The sequence below is a fragment of the Leopardus geoffroyi genome, chromosome E1 (assembly GCF_018350155.1).
Source record: "Leopardus geoffroyi isolate Oge1 chromosome E1, O.geoffroyi_Oge1_pat1.0, whole genome shotgun sequence".
Lineage (NCBI taxonomy): Eukaryota > Metazoa > Chordata > Mammalia > Carnivora > Felidae > Leopardus > Leopardus geoffroyi.
The window spans coordinates 29,231,762-29,252,735 of record NC_059330.1 but is presented as its reverse complement, the minus strand read 5'-3'; the positions used below and the strand labels follow the sequence as shown (position 1 = coordinate 29,252,735).

General features: G+C 49.2%; 1 protein-coding gene and 1 long non-coding RNA gene across 12 annotated transcripts in view; one reads left to right on the top strand and one right to left on the bottom strand.

The window, feature by feature from the left end:
• Positions 1-20,974, top strand: part of MSI2 (musashi RNA binding protein 2) — a 391,199-nt gene that overhangs the window by 127,215 nt on the left and 243,010 nt on the right. For all 11 annotated transcript variants that reach the window (XM_045488282.1, XM_045488277.1, XM_045488274.1 and 8 more), the window contains exon 6: positions 7,168-7,260. In XM_045488282.1, coding sequence (XP_045344238.1) covers positions 7,168-7,260 — 93 coding nt within the window. The remainder of the gene's footprint in view (positions 1-7,167; positions 7,261-20,974) is intronic.
• Positions 11,327-14,488, bottom strand: LOC123603410. Its single transcript, XR_006714868.1, has 2 exons — positions 14,332-14,488; positions 11,327-13,107 (listed from the first exon to the last, which is right to left on the bottom strand). It is a non-coding gene; the product is annotated as an uncharacterized LOC123603410 (long non-coding RNA).

The following is a 20,974-nucleotide window of genomic DNA, read 5'->3' as shown; positions in this document are numbered from 1 at the left end:
TTTTTGTTTTTTAACACTATTTATTTCGAGAGAGAGTGAGTGAGCACGCACACGCCAGAGAGTGCGATCAGGGGAGGGGCAGAGAGAGGGGCAGAGAGGGAGTCCCCAGCAGGCTCCACGCTGAGCGTCATGAGTGTGGCCTGCCTTCCGTGGGAGGGCAGGTGTAGACTGTCACACCTGTCGGTGCAGCGTCCTCGTCCTCCATGATGGCGGAGCTTCCACGTGGACTCTGGCTCCACGGTCACCAAGAAAAGGCAAGACCGGGGCTGCAGTGTCCTTCATATCCATTTCTTGGGGCTTCTAGAACAAACTAACACAGCCTGGGTGGATTGAAGCGAAAGAAGTGTCTTCTCCTCCCAGTTCGGGAGTCTAGACATCTTTAATCAGGGCTCGGCAGGGTTCGTTCCTTCTGGAGACTCTGAGGCACCGTCCATGCCTCTCTTCTACGTTCCGGTAGCTGCCGGCAACTCTTGGTGTCCCTTGGTGTGTAGGCGTGCCGCTTTATTCTCTGGGTCCATCTTCTCATGGCCTTTCTGTGTCAGGACCCCAGTCATTGGATTTGGGGCCCACCCTATTCCCACGACGATTTCCTTTCAAGATCCTTAACCGATTACATCTGAAAAAGCTCTGTTTCTGAAGAGCTAGGTGGGCCTGGTGGTCAGGCCACTACGGTCTTTCTCCACATGTGATTGGAGAACCATTTGGAGAAGATACTGGTCCCTGACCTGGGTTCTGGTTTTGTCTGCTAAGTGAGTTTTGCCACCGGATTCAGATAGTATGGAGCTGGTAGCAGGAGTGTTAGAGGGAGGAGGGACGGATGGAAAAAAATACTGGGGGAACTTGGGGATTTTAGAGGGCACGTTCCTCGGAGGAAACTCCCTGTGGAGTGGGGAGGTGGAGTTCGGGACTTCGGGGACCCCAGGTAGCCCTTCGATAGCTTCTTTGCCGTACAGAGATTGAGCTTAATTCTCAGATGCAGAGAACCGACACGCAATTGATTATAACGCACAGTTTTATCCTAGAATCTGAAGAACAAAGTGCTCACCAGTTTCAGACGCTGGGATGGAATTGTATAGTATCTGCCGGCATGTCCGTTCTCCCGTGTCACTTCGCCTTCCCTTTAACCAACACCTGAGCCACCTTGCTGGGACTTGATTTTTCCATCTGCACAACGGGGGTGACAGGTTTGCAAAATCCTGCCTGGCACCACTGTTCTCTCATCTTCCCTGGGCTGTCTCCCCCTTGGGACTCCCACAGATGAGAGAGCTTCTGTGAACCAGCCTGCGCTCTTGGGCAGTGAAGATGGCTCATATTTTTAACCAAAGAGGGAATCTGAGCTCTTTGCAGGAACATGGTGATGGTAAGACCTGACTTAATTTCCTTGGGCTTCTCTCCTACCCATGCAAGCCTCTCCAGAGCCACTTCCTGCCTTTCCATGCATCTGTCCGGATGAGAAACATTTGCAGTTATTGTTGTTTTCCTGTGTGACAACTAATAAATATCTTTGAGGCAAAGCTCTTGGAGCTAAGTGTTCCCCGTCAATCTTATTCTTCAAAGTAATTTTTCTAGTACCCCCACCTTCTGCTTTTAACACACACACACACACACACACACTCTCTCTCTCTCTCTCTCTCCTCTCTCTCTCACTCATCTACTTTATCCTCTTTTACAAAAATACAACCAGTGGGTTGGGCGCCTGGGTGGCTCGGTTGGGCGACCAACTTCAGCTCAGGTCGCGATTTCACAGTTTGTGAGTTCAAGCCCCATGTTGGGCTCTGTGCTGACAGCTCGGAGTCTGGAGCCTGCTTCGGATTCTGTGTCTCCCCCTCTCTCTGCCCCTCCCCTGTTCACTCTCTGTGTCTCTCTGTCTCCCAATAATAAATAAACGTTAAAAAATTTTTTAAAAATACAACCACTGGCCCCACTCTGAGTGACCATTTCAGATGCAAACCTAGTTTTTTAAAGGGATTTTTTGAAACTTAAAAAAAAAAAGGAGCTCTCTGGTTAGAAGCAGGAAGGTGGAGTGTTCTTTGCAGCTCTGGTTAGCAGCTGGCTTTGGCCAGTTCTGATGTGTAAACAGCAATTTTCCAAACTGGAATGGGTGCTGGGGTTTTCTTTGTGGAGCCAAGAGGTGTGGAGAGCAGTGGTGTTTAGTTAAATTACGGGTCTAGATGCAGAATGTGCAGCAATGATTTGTGAGAGCCTGGATACTCCCCCCACCTCTTGCTACACACACACACACACACCCCACTTCCCAGAGTGCCGCCCTAGATTATAAAATTAAGGGCATCTGTTGAGGGAGGTGGCTGTCAACAAGGGGTGCAGGGCTCTTGGTGGGTTTCTAGTGTCTCAAAGAGTGGAAAGCATTCGCATACAAAGTGTTTTCTGCAACCCTTCCACCAAAAGCTCCATGGAAAGGACACTTAAGATCACTTGCCTAGTGGATTTTGGAGTGAGCCCTCTCTGGAACAGATGAGTGGCTCGTTCCATTTGGGTGTGCTGTGGGGGCCGCCCGGGGCCGCCTCAGCATTTCGGTATGTGGGGGCCATCTTCCTTTGCTTTGTTTTGTTAAGTGCTGTCTTGGTGTGAAGGCTGTGGGTTAGGAAACAGTTACCCGAAGGGCCTGGCACAGGAAGAAAACACAGGTGGCTCTCTCCACTACGGGCAGAGAGGACTTTTTCTAATGCGAAGGATTATAGAGTCAGGGAGACTAGTGGGTAACTTGTCCTGCTCGCTGTTGCAGAAGAGGGTTAAAGTTCTGGGGATGCTGATTGGTTCCTGGGGCGAGTAGAAGCCAAGACTAAGGGTCTCGGGACTAGAGAGTTCCCCCAGATGCATACACGCACAGGCACACCCGCGTGCACACTCGGACACAGAAACTTTGATAATCGATGGGAATTTGAGGACCTCCGTTTAGTCCCACTGAGAGCCCAGGCACAACATGCAGCCACATCCCTGTCCAGCCCTCCTCAGTAGGTAGAAGGGAAACAGAGGGAAGAATGTGTGATTCTAGAGTCCTCTGCCTGGCTCCAGTGTCCCTCTTCAGAATGCAAATCATTGAGCAGTGCACAGTACATTTCGCAGCGATGCCATCAGGATTCCCAAAGTAAATCACTCCTATTTCCCCCAGTGTGCCCCTGGCGGGAGAGGTCACCGTGCAGAGCCCTGTCGTCCCCTGCCAGCCCTCCCCCCCCCCCCCCCAACAAGCCATGCCCTCCTCTCCTGAAGCCAAGCCATTGGTGAGCAGCTAACCGAGTGTTACACATCTTCCCACTGGCCTTTTCACGTCTGGAAGGTTTTGATTAAACCAGTTTCCTTTTAGTGTTTGCTGAAGAGTGGGATCCATCACTGTATCCGAGCTGGTTCCTGGAGAGGATGTTGTTTTAGTAACTTCGGACACTTTGGCGCAGTGTCTGGGGCCTGGGATTTCTCATCCTTCTAAAAAAAAGTATTTTAAAGACTTTTTTTGGACCGTGCAGATTTATAGCTGGGTGTCTGCCCCAGTGTTTAGGGCTCTGGCTTGATAGGTTTACTGCTGTTGAGCAGCAGTAGAGGGTGTAAGAGGGGACCTTTTCACTCAACCGGTTATTGGGGAATGAACATTCTGTTGACTTCTGTTATTTGGAATGAAGACATGTTGCTCGTTTAATTATCTGGGTCCATGTGAACATTTGGAATATAAATAGGGCCTGCTCTGTACCCACCTGGCTCTAAACAATGTGTAAATGGGACCATAGGGTTCATTTTATGGAATGCTTCTCCAGAGTTTCTTCAAGTTCAGAACACCATTAGTGCATGTTTGTGGGTCAGATTAGTGTTTTTTATAGATATTTAATTACTTGGCTGGGTGGAAAAAAAAAAGAAAAAAAAAAGAATGAAAAATCTGAAGTGAAACTATTGGGAGTCCCTGCCCATCCGAAATCACGTAGAGATGCAGGAAAACGGTTTTGAAATTACAGTGGAAGAGAACGGGAGCACCAAGAGTGGATTTATCAAAGATCTTTGTGCAAGGTGTCTTTCTGCCGCACATCTATTCTGAGCTTGAAGGATGAATTTAGTAATTGACTTTGGATTCAGTTACGGTGACCACTTATCTAGCATCTGCCTGGTGTCCTGCTAGACGCTTTGGCATATGTTATTTAATTTAGTCCTAATAGGAACCTCGCGTGGTAGGCTAATTATTATATCTCCATTTTATAGTGGATTAAATTACACGTTGTATTGGAACGTGGGCTCCCACACCTAGCACTTCATGTATCTGTTGAGTGCATACGTTAGGAAAGGTAGGTGGCAAAAGCTGGCGGTCAGTGAGTGTAGGGAGAGATGTCCATCTGGAGAGGGACTGAGAGTGTCACAGGGAGGTGACCTGCTCCACCGGAGGGAGCAGAATAAGGTGTCCGGCCGTTAACGAGAGGCTCTTGGAGTTGGTACTGGGTGCGGGTGGGATCTTCTTCTCGTGTGCCTTATCTTCTCTCGTCTCCCGTTCATCTGAAGAGAGCCGAAAAGCGATAAATCACAGCTTTGAACGCACATGCAACCGCCGCCTGGCTCTCACAGCCAACAGGAAGTGCGTGGCATTGCTAGGACAATGTCTTCTTAAAATAGTGCAGCATGTCCACTACAAGGACGTTCCAGATGGGGCTCAGTCAACGGGCTGTGGTGGCACACGTCCCTTCCGGAAGCCTCTAAGCCAAAGCGTGAGCTCCTTGAAGTCCGAGAGTCTCCTTTCGTGGCCATCGTGCTTCCTGATTGATGGGAGTTTGGGGTTAGGTGGGCCTGGTGGTCCAGGACTTCACAGTGCAGTGCGTGGGGCCGAAACCTCTGGGGGGCGCTCCTCAGCACACAGCCTGCCACTAACCACTCGGCCACGGCACTCTTATTTCTTTGTTTGTTTATTTATTTATTACATTTATTTTGGGGATGGCACAGGTAGGGGAGAGGCAGAGAGAGGGGGACAGAGGCTCTGAAGTGGGCTCTGTGCTGACAGGCTGACAGCAGCGAGCCCGATGTGGAGTTCGAACTCACGAACTGCTACATCGTGACCTGGGCCGAACTCAGATGCTCAACCCGCTCTGAGCCACCCAGGTGCTCCGGCCAGGGCACTCTTGTAGGAAACCGTTTGGTTGGTACATTCCCTTGGCCAGTGTGTCTCTGCCTTGGGGACAGTGGCAATCCTGGCAGCCGTGGCCCCCGTATTTAGGCACTCTCCATGGAATTGTAATAAACATACATGCCACTGTGAATTTTTAAAAACCATTCTGAGCTTTGTCTTGTTCACTTATTTTGGGTTTTCAGTCATGCTTTTATTCACTTTTTAATATTTATTTGAGATAGAGAAAAAAGGTACGTGGAGGAGAGGCAGAAGGAGAGAGAGAGAGAGAGGGAGAGAATCCCAAGCAGGCTCCCTGCTTAGCGTGGAGTCTGGAGCGGGGCTTGATCGCATGACCCTGGGATCATGACCTGAGCCGAAATCAGGAGTTGGACGCTCAGCTGACTGAGCCACCTAGGTGCCTCTTCAGTCATGCTTTTTTTTTTTTTTTAATTTTTTTTTTAACATTTATTTATTTTTGAGACAGAGAGAGAGAGAGAGAGCACGAACAGGGAGGGTCAGAGAAAGAGGGAGACACAGAATCTGAAACAGGCTCCAGGCCCTGAGCTGTCAGCACAGAGCCCGACGTGGGGCTTGAACCCATGGACCGCGAGATCATGACCTGAGCCAAAGTCGGCCACTTAACCGACTGAGCCACCCAGGTGCCCCTGTCATGCTTTTATTTGAATGGTCTCATCAAACATTTTCCCCTCAGCTTTATTGAGGTGTCCCCGACAAAAGTGTGCAAATATTATGATTTGATACACATGTGCATTGTGATAGAGTTTCTCCCATCAGGTTAAGACGTTGGGCTTTTACCATACGCAGCCAAATTGGTGAGACCCTGTACCCACTGAGGTTGAACATTTTTTTATTGAACATTTAAATAAAAAATGTTTTATGTCACATTAAAACACACACACACACACACACACACACATACACACACACACATACAGTGTAAGCTCGGTGTTCAGAATAACATTTATTTTCTTGTTTCACTTTTGGCGCCTACCTATATCTGGCTCCTTCTCTGAACCGTATGTATTCTGAAGCTTTTCCCTTTGCATTGGAACTGGTGGAATTCTGAAACACGACCACATTCATTTGTTTTCGCGTCCACCATTTTGGTGTGGGCTTCCGTATGCCCGGCTGTGGACTTGGCATCGTGGAGGGTACCGAGAAGAATCAGGAATTCCCAGTCTGGGGGGAAGAGTAACAAAGCCAGGATTATCAATGATTTCTGCTCTAAGTGGGAAGAAGTGGGTGCTGGGACTGGCGGGTGCAGTGTTAGGGTTCTGGAAGAGACAAGGACAGCTTCTGGATGTGGCGACTATATAGATAGCTTGCATTTTGGAGAAGGTTGTTGGGTCTTGCGGGATGGTGACAACTTGCCTTGGGAGACTTAGGCATGGGGAAGCATTCCAGGGAGAAGGATTGGTGTGGACAAAGGGTTGGATACCTGGGGATTGGCTGGCCTTGACTGAGTGTAGGGTGAATCAGGGTGGATAATGGCGGAATCGAGAGGGGAAAGGAAAATGAGGCCCAGTGGCCCAATGAGGTCACTTGGAGAGTGACCCTTGAGTGGGAGGTCAGCCTCCGTCTTGTTGGCGGACACAAACCAGCACCCGGGACGGCTCCATGTAGACAGCCCACCCATACGTTTGGATGACATGTCAGTTTCTTCTTGACAAAGTTTACGGCACTTTCTGGGCCACAGGTTTTTATGCACGTAATTCTGTTCACATGTCTCAGGTTCGAAATAGCTTTGAACGTGCCGCTTTTCTCTTTGCGCTGGAAATCCGAATGAAGCTTCGTGTCATGGCCGAAGAGGTTCCAAAGTCCACTCTGTGTCTGTATGCAACTCAAGCTCGTAGATTGTGGGCTGAAGGCCTGAGAAATCCAGAGTGGCTGTCTCCAGCATTCTGAGATGTCTGCAGGGCCCGCTCCGCGCAGCTCAAATTTATCTAGAATTGCCTTCCTAGAGAAACGTGGAAAGCGGCTTGTTTCAGCATCTTGGCGAGCGTTGCTTCAGATAACCTGGTTAACCCATGCCCTCCTCGTGTCGTTTCTTGCAGATGGTCACAAGAACAAAGAAAATATTCGTAGGCGGATTATCTGCGAACACGGTGGTGGAGGATGTAAAACAGTACTTTGAGCAGTTTGGCAAGGTAAGTGGTGCGTGGGTCTGGCTGCCGTGCCCTTCCCCCCCCCACCCCCACCTTTTGCCGCAGCTGCGTCCTCGAGAACCTTGTCCTTGAACTTGGTTGTCAAGATTTAAGTGAAATCTGTCAGGAGCTGACATGGAGGAGTCCAGCTTGTGGTCGGCACGGTGCCCCGCGTGCCTGCAGGAGCAGACAGACAGAGCAGCCTTTCAGTGGGGTTCTGCTGCCATTTGGTGACCACGTGGGGTCTGGGCTGGGAGCTGGTGGTGGCAGCGGCTGGGGAGGGATGCGGGGCCGTGACTCACAGGACAGGAGCTCCCACGGAAGCTGCTAGAGGCCTGTGAGTCGATGCTGGGCTTCCTTCTGTGCCTTTCTGGAAGATGCATTAAGAGAGGAAGTTCCCGGGGGCCTTTGGTGGCTGAACCTTCCCCTGTCAGATGCCCACGGAGACTCGGGAAAGATGCTTGGGACTGTACCTGTCAGAATGTATGTGAGACAGAAGTAAAATTATCCCCTGGGCTCTGCTGCTGGAACAGGCTGGGAGCAACACACAATCCTCCCAGTCAGTCAGGAAACAGAGGGTGAGAGTGTGCGGGTTATACAGAGAGTCAGACAGACAGACGGGACGTGTAACCATGGGTGATGTGCTTAATTCAGCCTCTTTTTGGTTGGCGGGGGAGCTGGGGCTTTGGAAAGTAACGTTGTTCCAGGGCTCCAGCATGGCAGCCTGTGGGGAGACTGGCCCTGCTGGCTTTGTGTGACACCCGTCCTCTGGCTGCTGTGTCCCAGGAGGCTGGCAGTGGCTGGGCCGGCCCTCTGCTTCCCTCATCTTTGAGCAGTCGTGGATGTTGTCCTGGGAGCCCGGGTGTGGGGTGGTCTGCACAGGCCTGTGTCCCCAGAGGACTGCGTCCCGAGAAGACACTGTGCGCCTGTCCTAAGCGTTGTCACTCAGTTCCCCCTGTGCGGCTGTCGTGCTTGCCCTCGGTGGTATAAGGCACTGCCGACTGCCGACTGGTCCGAAGGTTCTGTGCTTTTATTTATTTGCCCAAGGCGATGGGCCGCTGTGACCCTGTCCCCAGGCGTGTCCTGTTGTGAGTTCTCGTCTCGGAGGAGTGCCGTGACTGCTATTTAGCCTCCAAAAGGAGATTTTCCTGCCTTTGGTAATAGTCAATTTCTGCACGGATGGGAGACACGCAACAAAGAGAAAGCAGCCTCCTCCGGGCCGGCCTTGCATTCAGAGTGGCACTTAACTGCCCTTCCAGGTCGGTTGTGAAAGACGCCGTCCCCGTGGCCCTGCCTCGCCTTGCCCGTTGGGGGCTGATTCATTCTGGCCGGTTTCAGAGAATAGCTGAGTGTGGTGGTGACCGTGTACTTTCTCTTCAAGACATATTTAAAGCGCCAGGGAGGTGGGGGGGGGGGGGGGATTTGTGCCTCGCCCAGCCCCACCCTGCCTCTGGAGAGAGGTTGGAAGTAATTAAATGAGACAGGTCCAGCTTGGGTAATGGAAGGCTCCGGAGAGTGAGCCCCTTCGCTCCAGTTCTGCCGCTACAACCAGGCCCGGGGGGTGCGGGGGGATGGGGGGTAGTGTTTGCAGATGTGTTTGCAGGCGGGGTTTCTTGCTTGAGCCATAACCTGCGTTGGAATCTCGTGGGCCTGTTTGTGGGTGTCAGGGAAGCCGGTGCTGCCCAGATGGGCTGTGAGAGTTTCCCAAACAGGCCGGTACCTGCAACACCTCTCCGCACGTTCCCGCCTCCGGCTTCTCTCTCGCTTCCCCCTTTCTCTTCTGACTTTGTGCCTTTTTTCATTAACACTTACCAGTTGGGACCAGTTTGCCAGCAGTGGGAGGCTCTGTGAGCTTCGGCTGGGGCCCAGGGCAGTGACCACCCCTGCCCTGAGAACGGTTGTCCTTTGTCACGGAGGCGTTCACAGACCGTCTTCCCTGGCGTGGCCCGCACTGGGTCTGGAGCTGCTCAGTTCATTTTAGCAGTAGCATTTGTAGAGTCCAGCAGGCTGTGTAAACTTATCAGGGGTGTCATTAAAGGACTAAGGAGACTTTTGAATGTCTCAGAACCGTAACGTTGTCTGTGCACCTATTTTAGTAGCTTGTTTCATGCACGTGCTCTGTGTGTTATCTGGGTCTGTCTTCAGAGGGGTTTATTCCTCCTCTTGCTGGTGGCCGGTGTTATGTTTGTGGCCCCTTGGGCAGGGCCCACCCACCACCTCTCAGGATTCTGGTGTAATTCATCTGAATCCAGACTGATCCAAAGAGAAGAGACCCCGCCACTGGGCCTCAAGGCGCTAAGTAAATCCAGCGGCAAAGTGACAAAGTGACTCTACCCTTCGGTAGTTTATGTTCTGGGTGGAGAAAACAGAACACACACACACGCCTGTGTGAAGTAGACTCACACACTTGTGCACATTCCCGGCCGTAAAGGGGTTTGGGGCTCTTTTTAGTTGGTTAACTGCGAGGTGTGGTGTTAGTGATTCCATACTAAGCGTTGGGTGCTGGGTCAGGCCGTTGACTTATATTATCTCGTTGAATTCTTCTCTGGGAGGCTACCGTGGTCACCCTTGAGAGGCAGTGTGGGACGCAGACTTCCCCTCCAGGCCTGTCCGATAGCAGAACCTGAACTTTGGGTCCTGTTCCAACCTCGGATCAATCCGCAGGATGGACTTGGGGTGGGGAGGATGCAAAAGAAAGGAAAAGACCATGACCCCCTGTGGTCCCGGGACAGTGCTGGCAACTGGACATTTGTCGCCTGCTTTTACCTGCATGGTGGATTTTGGTGTCGTCCAGTCCTTTGACGAAGGTGAACAATAAGGGTCAGGGAGGTTGGGTCTCAATAAAGGTCGCCCAGGTAAGGCAGGATAGCAGCCAGAAGAAAAAAAAAAAAAAATCCCAAACACCCTACTTCCTCTTCTTCCATGTCCAGAACTTTCCATCCTCCCAGGCCTCCGTTCAGGATCTGCCACCCGCGTTTTAGGTTTCCCTCACTGTCATTCCTCACTCCTGTCACCCTTCCCATCGTGCCTGAGGTGGCAGCTGCTTCAACTGTTTATTTCAGGTGGCAATCAAGATGGGTGAGACTGCCATCATGGGGCTGAGCTCAGGGAGTTTAAATATGTCATTACTGTAAGTAGAGTGGGTGCAGAACACCACACCGGGAGCTTTAAATAACTCAAATTGGAGGTTTGTAAACCCTTTTGTGCTTTTCTCCCACCCTCTCCCAGAAATTTACCCCCACCCCCCTGGTTAGGGATGTCATTACTTGTTTATATTTAAGATGAGATTATGAAGGGTGGCCATTGGCATAAGGATTCTGCTACCTTGGATGGCCATCCTCGCCCCCTGGGTAGCTGTTCTGATGCTGTCATTAGAGAAAGGTAAAGGTGGAACTAGCCAAAGTGGTCATGGTGGGCCTGACTGTGCAGTGACCCCACTGTGACACCTTAACAGGCCGTTTCTTTCCTGGCCTCAGGTTCTTATCTAAGGGAAGGAATTGGAAAACTTGTGAAGGGTCAGATAGTAAGATATTTTTGGCTTTTGCAGAGCATAGGGTCTCTGTTATAAACATTTACTTCTGCTCTTGTGTGGAGAAAGCAGCCATAGCCAATCCATAATTGGATGTGGCTGTGTTCCAATAAAACTTTATTTATAAACACAGGCGGTGGGCCGCATTGGTCTCGTGGGTCATAATTTGCCAACTCCTGAACTAGGTTATTCCTAAGGTTGGTTTCAAGCTTGCAAACTTAATAATCTAGAAAATGTGTTTAAATAAACATACGTAGGAGGGTATATGGCTGGATAGATAGATAAGGCATCTGTAGACCATAACTAAAGCAAGATATTCTCAATAGTACCAAGTGTGAGAGAGTAAGTGAAACAGTCATAACTGTGGTGGAGCTAATTTCTGGACTTCAAGTTGCAGGAACAGTGAAGGGATTCTCTATTTGGAAAAAGCTGCTATTTATAAACCGGAATCTTCATCCTATGAGTAAGATCTAGGGATCCGTAGAGTATTTCCAACTCCTTTTTACATGTGCTTGATCTAAATTAAACGAAGACTCAGAATTTGTGAAGTTCAGATTTTACTACAAGAGCTTCTTTTACTACAAGTTGATGTTTCTGGCTTCAGGGGATGTGTGCTTTGTGCTAAGCTGTTTGATGCCTTCTAAAATTCGATTCTCAAGGCTGTCCAAGCAAGAAAGGTGGAATATCCATCACGCAGATGGCCACACTGGTGTTGAGAAAGGTCAGGGAGTTGTCTGAGATCACACAGTCCATGCTGGGGAGAGCCCAGACAGTCACTTTTGTACAACCTAGCCTCTTCTTTGCTGTTTGTAAGCCCCCCTCTCTCGCTTCATCACGAAGCAGCCTGTACTCGGAGGGAGCGGGTTTTGTCCATTTGTCAAGAATGTTGACGTGCAGTAATTTATTTCACTGCTTCAGGTTTCCTGGTGGACGTTATCTGTGCTCACGATTTCATATGTACAGGCATGATGTACACAGACTATTCCGGAAAGTGGCACATGAATGGCGCTCTCGCTGTGCACATACAGACCCAGACAGTCGATCGCAGGGTTCTCCGCCATTCTGCCTGCATAGCCGTCCGGAAGAGCCCGGCTTGGTAATTAAAAAGCACTGGGATCAAAGAAGCCCCGAGTGTGCGGGCTTCCTCCTTCTCCCCTTTCGGCCCCTCCTTCAAGTACCAGTTTCTTAAATTCTCACTTATAGGATTTTGGAGATCAAAAAGAGGCCTTTAAACTTAATGAATTCTCGGCTTCGTCCCGGATGGAGCAGATCTGCACCTTTCAGCTGCTCACCTCGATGATAGGGCTGCTCGGTGCCGGGCTCGCTAGGTAATTCTCACTTTATGTAACTCCTGTGAAAGCCAAGCAGCCCGCATCTGGAGGCTTCCAATTATACTTCACATGGTGAACTGTGTAATTAGTTTGGAAGACTTACGCTCAGTCGTTGGTTTATCCTAATCGGCTTTGGCTTTCCCCACCAACAAAGTGAGCTTATTTTGCTAAGCCGAAGCGACTCTGCACCCTTTGTTCCAGCCTTTTATTGTCTGGTTCCTTTCATTCTGTTTTACTGCCAAAGTTCTGTTTCATTAGGCCTACAAGTCATTTCCAATTCAGTGGGCTGCTACAATCCGGCCTTTATCACTCAGAGGCCCCGGTTCCCATGTCCCTTCTGGGCCAGTGCCCGAGTTTGCGGTTTGACATGAGGGCTTTAACCCCTTCCTGGGCCAGCCCCTTGTTGTGGTGGATGGCCAGGAGAGGCCTTCAAGGAAACGGCGTGGAGACCTAGAGCCCTTCAGGCCCCGTCCGAGGGGAGCCCCGCGGAAGCGAGGTGGAAGGGGGCCTTCGGTGTCCTTTTATTGGATCGGGGTTGTGTGTGGGCCTATAAGAGTGAACAGAGAACAGTGCTTGAAAGCTTTTGGAGGAAAAAAAAAAAATTGAAAGCAAGAATGAATTGGCTTTTTAATATGATGAGATCTTTTCGTTTATCCCGCTTGCGTGTGGCATCGTCGCAGAGTGAGCTCTAAGGAAGAGTTTGACACCTATTATTTTCTAGCTCCGGGTTTTACGTGCAGGTGGGATGTTCACGGCCGCTGCTCAGATAGTCCTTTTGATACAGTATGTGTGAGGAGAGTTAAGATCTAGCATAAAAATATTATAAAGCCTTTGAAATTTGAAAGGCAAGAGATTTGTGAGAAAATAAATAAGCAACTTTACCATATTCCTGACGGTGGACTGTGATTCTGAGGTAATGTTTTATCCCTTCCAAATGTGTGTTGTGGATAAATGGAGCTCCGTGCGGCGTGCGGTTCTCTCAGACCATGCCTGGAAAACAAAAGTCCCCGTGTGTCCTTTGTGGGCACCAAAGCTCCCAGGAGGCGTTTGTTTTCTGAAGTGGTTTGTCCGGGTGGACTCACTGGAAAGTGGCCGGCACGTCCCAGCCTCGCCTGTCCTCTGCTCGTCCTTGCTCTGGAGAGCCCTGAGGTTGCTCAGGCCTTCTTGAATTATGGCCGTGGAGTGGACCAGGAAGGGCCCCGTTTGCTCTCCCCTCCCTGGCCGGCCGTGCTGAAGGCTACTTTTGTGTTAAATTTTCTTCCTGTAATAACCCAGAACAAGGCCAACACTGTCCTCATGTTTTATTAATTCTCTGTCTGGTTTGTGTCAGTCTCTCCCTTCGGAAGTGTGTCATATGGGGGAGGGGACTTTATTTGCCCTCTGACCCCTGGCAGAGCTGCTGAGTGCAAAAAGTCGAAGTGAGCAAACAGGAGAACCGCCTTCGTCTGCCTGCCTCGGCTTCCTAGGCCAGGTGCCTGCAAGCAAACAGGCAGTAGCCACAAGTAATGTGATCCTTGGGCTGTGCAGGTAAACCCTCCTACCACACAAACAACTTTGTGTTTTCCTGATGAACTTTTTCCTCTGTGGCTAGATTGCTGCTGCAGCCAGTGGAAGGAGTTGAGTTAGAAATTGATTGGGCACTCCAACCTTGCGATCTGACTTCTAAGTTCTTTCTTCCTTCCCTCCCTCCCTCCGTCCCTCCCTCCCTTCCTTCCTTCCTTCCCTCCCTCCTCCTTTCCTCCTTCCCTCCCTCCCTCTCTCTCTTTTTCTCTCTCTTAAAAAAGGGGCTCCTGAAATAGTAGGTTTCTAGGAAAACTTGACATTTCCTTTTTAGTGTATAAAATATAGCCAGCCGTTGTTGGGCAAATGCATCAGACAGACATTATTATTGCTGTGTTAACAGTGTTTTAAAATACACAAATAGAAAAACAGGATGCCTTCTGGGTAGCAAGCTGGGAAAACTTTGAGATTATGCTAATCAAATTCCATGGTTCATATGCGTAGTTAGGTAGAGCAACAAGGCCCGAACTTTCCGGTTTGGCTGTTTAACTGTGCTTCCCCGCTTGGTTCATCCTTACTGAGTTTTTCTAGGGGGCCGGAGAAGGGGAAGGCCAGGCGCCAGGGAGGCCCCAGGCAGGAAGGGGTTAATGAGCCCTGGATGGGGGTGGGGGGCTGTGAAAGGGGAAGGGGTCTCAAGCACCACCGGCAGCTCACCTTCCCGGAGCCCTCCTGGCAGCCTCTGAAGACGTCACTTACAATGGAGTTGTTAGCATGAGAAAGCAAGCCTTTCTCCCCCTGGACTCACTTCAGTGGGAATGGCAAGTGTCTGAGAAACCGTGGTTCAAGCTTGTGCCAGTGGGTGCAAGGAGTGGTTCTTATGGGAGAGAACGCTCAGTTCATTTAGACTTGGCATAGAAACCGCATTCCATTGTCTGGTGGAGTGAACATTGATATGGAGATTCCTGCCTACCCCCCACCCCGTCAATTGGATACCCCATTACATGGGTCGCGTATGCTTTTCTTTTCTCTTTCTTTCTCTTCTCCTTTTTTTCCCCCCTTCTTTTGTCCTCTGAGAATTGGTCTCTCTGTAGAACGGCCGGATCTGTCAAGTTACCACCCTCTAAATTTTTACAGCTCTGTATATTCAGACTTGGTGTTTGTGAATTAGCTAAAAGCGGGCTGCCAATCGGCACTTTATTTACATTCGAAGCCATAGGAGTGAGAGCCCCAGAAAAATGTTAATATGCAGAAAGAGGCAGAAGGGTTGAGTTTCTGACTGTTGCTAACCTCACCACTGCCTTTAAAACCAATCATGAGGCACACGGCTGATATTTAATAGCTTTTAGCTGATTATTTTTCTTCTCCTCCTCTTTCTTTTCTATCCAAGTTGACCTGGGTGTACTTGAGCGGAAATGAAGTCATCCAAATGCTGAATTAGAATAATCACAGGCCTCCAAGAATGAAATGGAAGCAGAGATTAAATGGTAGAGGGAAAGCTGGCATTAATAAGCACCGGGAAAACTTTGCATAAAATAAATAGATTTGATAGATTGAATTTGTATATCCTTGTCTCCATTTTTCTCCACTTGGTGTTGTCCTCCTAGAGTGGAGTTCCTGGCAAAGTGGGATTTGTTTCGCCATGAGCCCACATACCTTCCGCAGCCTGGGTGACGGTTCTTTCTTTCTTCTTCGTGGGGCGTTTGTGTGACAGGGAACGTTTCCAGGATGGAAGAATCTGGATGGAGGGGCGGTGACTGGGAAGGGTTGGTGATTACTTGTTGCGAGCGGGGGGTGGGAGGCCCGAGGCAGATGGAAGGCAACACAACACGCTGCAGGCAAACAATGAATATTGTTGACCTATTCCTGATGGTAGGGAGAAGAGCAGGGCTGGATAAAAGTAGGGTGACCAACTGTCCTGATTTGCCTAGGACACGAGTTTCCAGGAACCTAGGACATACAGACCAGAATGAGTTGGTCGCCCTGAATAAACGGGAGGCGAGAAAAGTGGAGACACTTGTCCTGAAACTCTTAAAGGGGCTGAAGCCTTCTTTGACCACCTGCAGGCAGATTTAAATATTCCTTCCTGTGTGTTCCAGAACGCTTACTTCAGACCCTTTTACAGTCTGCCTTTCTGATTTCACTAGGCCACTGCAGGCAGGAGCCAGCACAGGATCTGCAAGTTGTTAAACAAGCTGTTGGCCTGTGGAAGGCAGGACTCCCCCCGCCGCCGCCCCCCCCCCCCCCCCCGCGCCCCCGACAGACCCGCAGGCCCGGGGGAAGCGCTCCTCGTTGACTTGGAGTGTAGGACCCTTTGCGCTCCTACTTGGGGATTATTTCTCCGTCTCTTGAAAGTAAAAAATTCTGCCCCGTGTAGGGAAAAGTGAGTTCCTTGTAGTTAAAGAGCAAAATAAGGCATTCATTCGATTAAAAAACCCAGCAGAGTGGTTTGTTTACAGGAAACCAGTTTTCAGGTGGTCTGTAGCAGAAGATGCAATTTGTGCCATCGGATTCACTGTGAATTAGAGATTTTTGGTTGTTGAGCTTGCTCATGGTCTTTTATTTTATTTATTTATTAAAATTTTTTTTTAATGTTTATTTATTTTTGAGAGAGAGAGACACGGTGCAAGTCCGGAAGAGACAGACAGAAAGGGAGACACAGAATCTGAAACAGGCTCCAGGCTCTGAGCTGTTAGCACAGAGCCTGAAGCGGGGCTCGAACTGGGGAACAGCAAGATCATGACCTGAGCTGAAGTCGGATGCTTAACCGACTGAACCACCCAGCCCCCAGCCCCGCCCTCCCCGACTGTCTTTTATAATTGGCAGCGGAGATAAATATCTTCAGACTTGCTCATTGTTTGTAGAGTGTTAGTATTTGGAAAGAAATAAAACGGTTTAGGGGGCTTTTCACTTCAGGAAATCTAAATAAGATTATGGGATGACCAGAGGTGGCCTTCCTGGTCTGCTTCTCAGCTTTCTTAGGAAGGGGTGGAGGGCAGGGTGAGCCCCGGGCAGACACCTGCTGGAGGAGTTTGAGAGAGACTTGGCCGATTCGCTGATAGGGAAGAAATTTTTTTTTGATTTTTATCTTTTAAAAAGACCACCCCCATTTCCTTCCTTGATATATGTGTTTTTGTAGCAAAAAAAGGAGGATCTCTTGGTGTCGTAGCTTTTCTTGGTTCCAGCGAAGTTGGCAGCTGTGCTCAGATCCCGAGATTCCTGTTTGTTGACAGCTTTCATGTGTCTTTTGACTTCTATCTGTCCAGACAGCCCCATGAGGTAGGACGATTTCATCGTTTTAAAGTTAGGAAAGGAATGGGGTGCCTGGGTGGCTCAGTCGGTTGGGTGTCCGACTTCTGACAGCTCGTGGGTTCGAGCCCCGCGTCGGGCTCTGTGCTGACAGCTCAGAGCCTGGAGCCTGCTTTGGATTCTGTGTCTCCTCTCTCTCTGCCCCTCCCCTGCTCACGCTCTGTGTGTGTGTCTCTCAAAAATAAGTAAACATTTAAAAAAAAAATTAAAGTTAGGAAAGGAAGGTTGGGAGGGTGTAAATGACCTGCTCAGGACACCTCAGCTGGATTGCAGTAGGCCCAGGGTGCAGAGGTCCTGGGTTTGCTGTTCCACCTGGGTTTGCTGTTCCACCTGAGCCACTCACTCTGGGCCGCCTGCCTCAGGTGTATGCAGTGCCCACGAGCAGCAGTGTGCAGTGCCGTAGGATTACTGTGGCACACCTTCCAGGAAACTAGGACTTTATGGTTGTTTTGCTTTAAACATATTATATTAGAAGAAATATTATGGCACAGAATGCAAAATTTGCATAATTGTTTTTGAAAACCCGTGAGACTTGGAGACATTTCAGGATAGCTGCTGGCTTCATTAGCCTCTGTCCCCAGTCATTTGGGCTGTCCCCTAATTTACTTGACCATTAGGAATACTTGGGTAGAAACATTGAGAATTACTTCTGTTCAGCATAGGGGTTGGCATACTTTTTCTGTGAAGGGCCGGATAATAACTATTTTCGGTTTTGTGGCCCAGATGGTCTCTCACAGCCATTCAGCTCTGCCACTGTAGCGTGAATGACAGCAGCCATAGACAGTATGAAAACAAATGGCTGTGGCTGTGTTCCAATAAAACTTTATTTACAAAACCACAAGGCTGCTGGGTTTGGCCCTCGGCCATAGTTTGCCGACCCCCTTGTTTAGCTTATTGCCTGGTAATAAGGGCGGGAATTTTTATACTCAGACTGTCCGATATAAAACTCGACTCACCCATTTATTAGCTCTGTAACCTTGGGCAGGTCATTTAATTTCTTTCTTCCTCAATTTCTTTATCTGTAGAATGGAAATCAGGATGGGACTTACCCTATAGGCCTGTCATGATGATTAAATGCACTAATACCTGTATTCTAAGTTCTTAGCATTCTGCCAGAAACAGACCTAAGTGCTTAATAAATGTTAGAAGTAGTAGCTGCTGTAAGTTTTTTTTTTTTTTTTTTTTTATAGAAAGATGTGTTCTGGGGCACCTGGGTGGCTCAGTCGGTTGAGCGTCTGACTTCAGCTCAGGTCATGATCTTGCGGTTTGTAGGTTCAAGCCCCCCGTCGGGCTCTGTGCTGACAGCTCGGAGCCTGGAGCCTGCTTTGGATTCTGTGTCTCCTTCTATCTCTGCCCCTCCCCCACTTGTGCTCTGTCTCTTTCTATCAAAAATAAATAAATGTAGAAAGATGTGTTCTACTTCTTTTTTAATGTTTATTTAGTTTCGAGAGAGAGCGAGCGAGAGAGAGAGGAAGCAAGTGCACACAAGCTGGGGAAGGGCAGAGAGAGGGAGACAGAGGATCCAAAGCAGGCTGTGAGCTGACAGTGCAGAGCCTGATGTGGGGCTGGAACTCACGAACCGTGAGATCACGACCTCACCGTCGCGTGCTTAACCGAAGTTGGGTGCTTAACCAACTGAGCCACCCAGGCACCCCTGGCTGCTCTAAATTTTATCCTCCGAGACCCAGATTCAGCCTCTGGAATTGCCTTTCCTGTTCTATCCTGCAGTAGCCCCGACTTGGCGTGCGCGTGCGTGCACACACACATGCGCGTGCGCGTGCATGCACACACACGCGTGTGCACACACATGCGCATGTGTACACACACGCGCGCGCGCACACACACACACACGCATGCGCGCGCGCGCCTGCGCGCTCCATGGGCTCTTCCATCTTTCCTCTGGGTGGGCCTACCACTCAGTTCGTCCCCCCTCCTTATCAGTCACACAGATTGAGGAGTCTTTCCTGGGTCCTCCCAGCCTAAAGGTGCAGATTCAGTGTCTTGTTTTCTACGGCGTGCGCCTCCACTTTGGTCCGGCTACCCTGATGCTTCCAGTTTGTGGAATTGACTTCGAGTTGTTCTGGCTTTGATGGAAAACACGTTGAACTGATTTGGGCCAAAAGAGAGTTCTTCTGGTTGGACCCTGCTGATGAACTCTTTAAACTTGTTTGAAGAATTAAACTCGGTGTGGGGGTAGGAGATACTGTCTGGAAATTGTCCCAATGTCATTTGGCTGATGTTTGTTGAGAATATATTTATATATATTGATTCGCTAATCTGTTTATTGAGTTTATTTAGCCTCTTGAGAGAGCTTTTCACATCCTCATTTAAGTTTTCGTTCCTTTTCCTTTACATGTGATTCTAATAAGCTTGGTTTTCTGGTTTTGAATTTATCGCAATTATTAAAGGGTAGGAAGATGTTAATAAACTCAGTGTAAAGAGGAGGGGAAAAAAACCCTATAAAAACAAACAAGACTTCGATCTTTAAAAGTACCACGTTGTGGGACCATTTAGTGCATGGAAATAGCCATCCTTCCTCATTAGGTCCAGAAGGCATCTTGTCTGGAGCCTCGTGCATCATTCACTGTTCATTGATTCATTCACCAGATCTTGATTATCTTCCGAATTGCAGGCACTGAGCTAGGAGCCAAGGGCGCATCAGTGAACGAAACAGACAAGATTCCCTGCTCACGTATCACTTAAGTTTTAGGATGGGGTCGGGGAGGACCAGCCAAGAGCAAACAAGTAAATAATAAAAATAATGACAGATTGTCTCGTAAGGAAAACAAACCAACAACTGAGCGAACCCATAATGGGAATCTTGGTTTATCAAGACAAGAGTCAAACACGTGTACCCTCTTTGCCCCGAGTAGACGGTCCATTGCACCAGGGTAGAGCTGGGTCTGTTGACTCGCCGTGTGGCCCCAGGACTGGCCCGGTGCCTGGGGGGTAGTTAGTGCTCAGCAAACAGTGGCAGAATGAATGGGCCCTCTGTATCAGAAGGCAGAGCTGTGCCACTCATGAGAGAAGGAGTTTCACATGGTGGAATTAGTTTTTCTTTTTAAAAACGAGGCTTTAAGGGATATAGAATATATCCTGTTATCTGAGTATATACAGAATATATTCTGTTACCTGGAACGTTTCTTTATGTGGAATCCATCACTCCCCTGAACCCGGGATAAAGGAGCTAGCTAGTTATTTATTTATTTATTTATTTATTTATTTATTTATAAGATTTTATTTATTTATTTTTTAAAGATTTTATTTTTTTCAAAATTTTTTTTTTTTTTCAATGTTTATTTATTTTTGGGACAGAGAGAGACAGAGCATGAATGGGGGAGGGGCAGAGAGAGAGGGAGACACAGAATCGGAAACAGGCTCCAGGCTCTGAGCCATCAGCCCAGAGCCCGACGCGGGGCTCGAACTCACGGACCGCGAGATCGTGACCTGGCTGAAGTCGGACGCTTAACCGACTGCGCCACCCAGGCGCCCCAAAGATTTTATTTTTAAGCAATCTTTGCATTCAACATGGGGCCCGAACCTACAACCCTGAGATCAAGAGTCGCACACTTCACCGACCGAACCGGCCAGGCAGGTGCTCCTTAAAAATATTTTAGTTTTAAGTAATCGCTCCACCCAACATGAGGCTCGAATGCACAGCCCCAAGATAAAGGGCAGCATGCTGTATTGACTGAGCCAGCCAGGCCCCTAAATGAGCTATGTCTACCCAGCAGTAAAAGTTTAATGGAACTGAAGGGGCTTTCCGGGCAGGGCGGACCTGGCCAGCGCGGCCTTTCACGGAGCAGGTAGCTTTTCAGGTGGATCTTGGTGTAGAGGGTAGACACCCAGCTGCCCTGGGAAAGGGATGGATGAGAGAAGGGTAAGAATGGGATGTATCTTTTCGTGTCTCACCGTCTCCCCTGTTCTTCTATCTTTGGTCTTAGACAAGCAGTGGAGCTGCTGAGCGGGAGGTATCAGGTCGGGTCTGCGGTGGGATTCGTGTTGGCTCTTAGATGCATAGGGCTTCCTGGGGTGGGGGCACTAGGTGAGC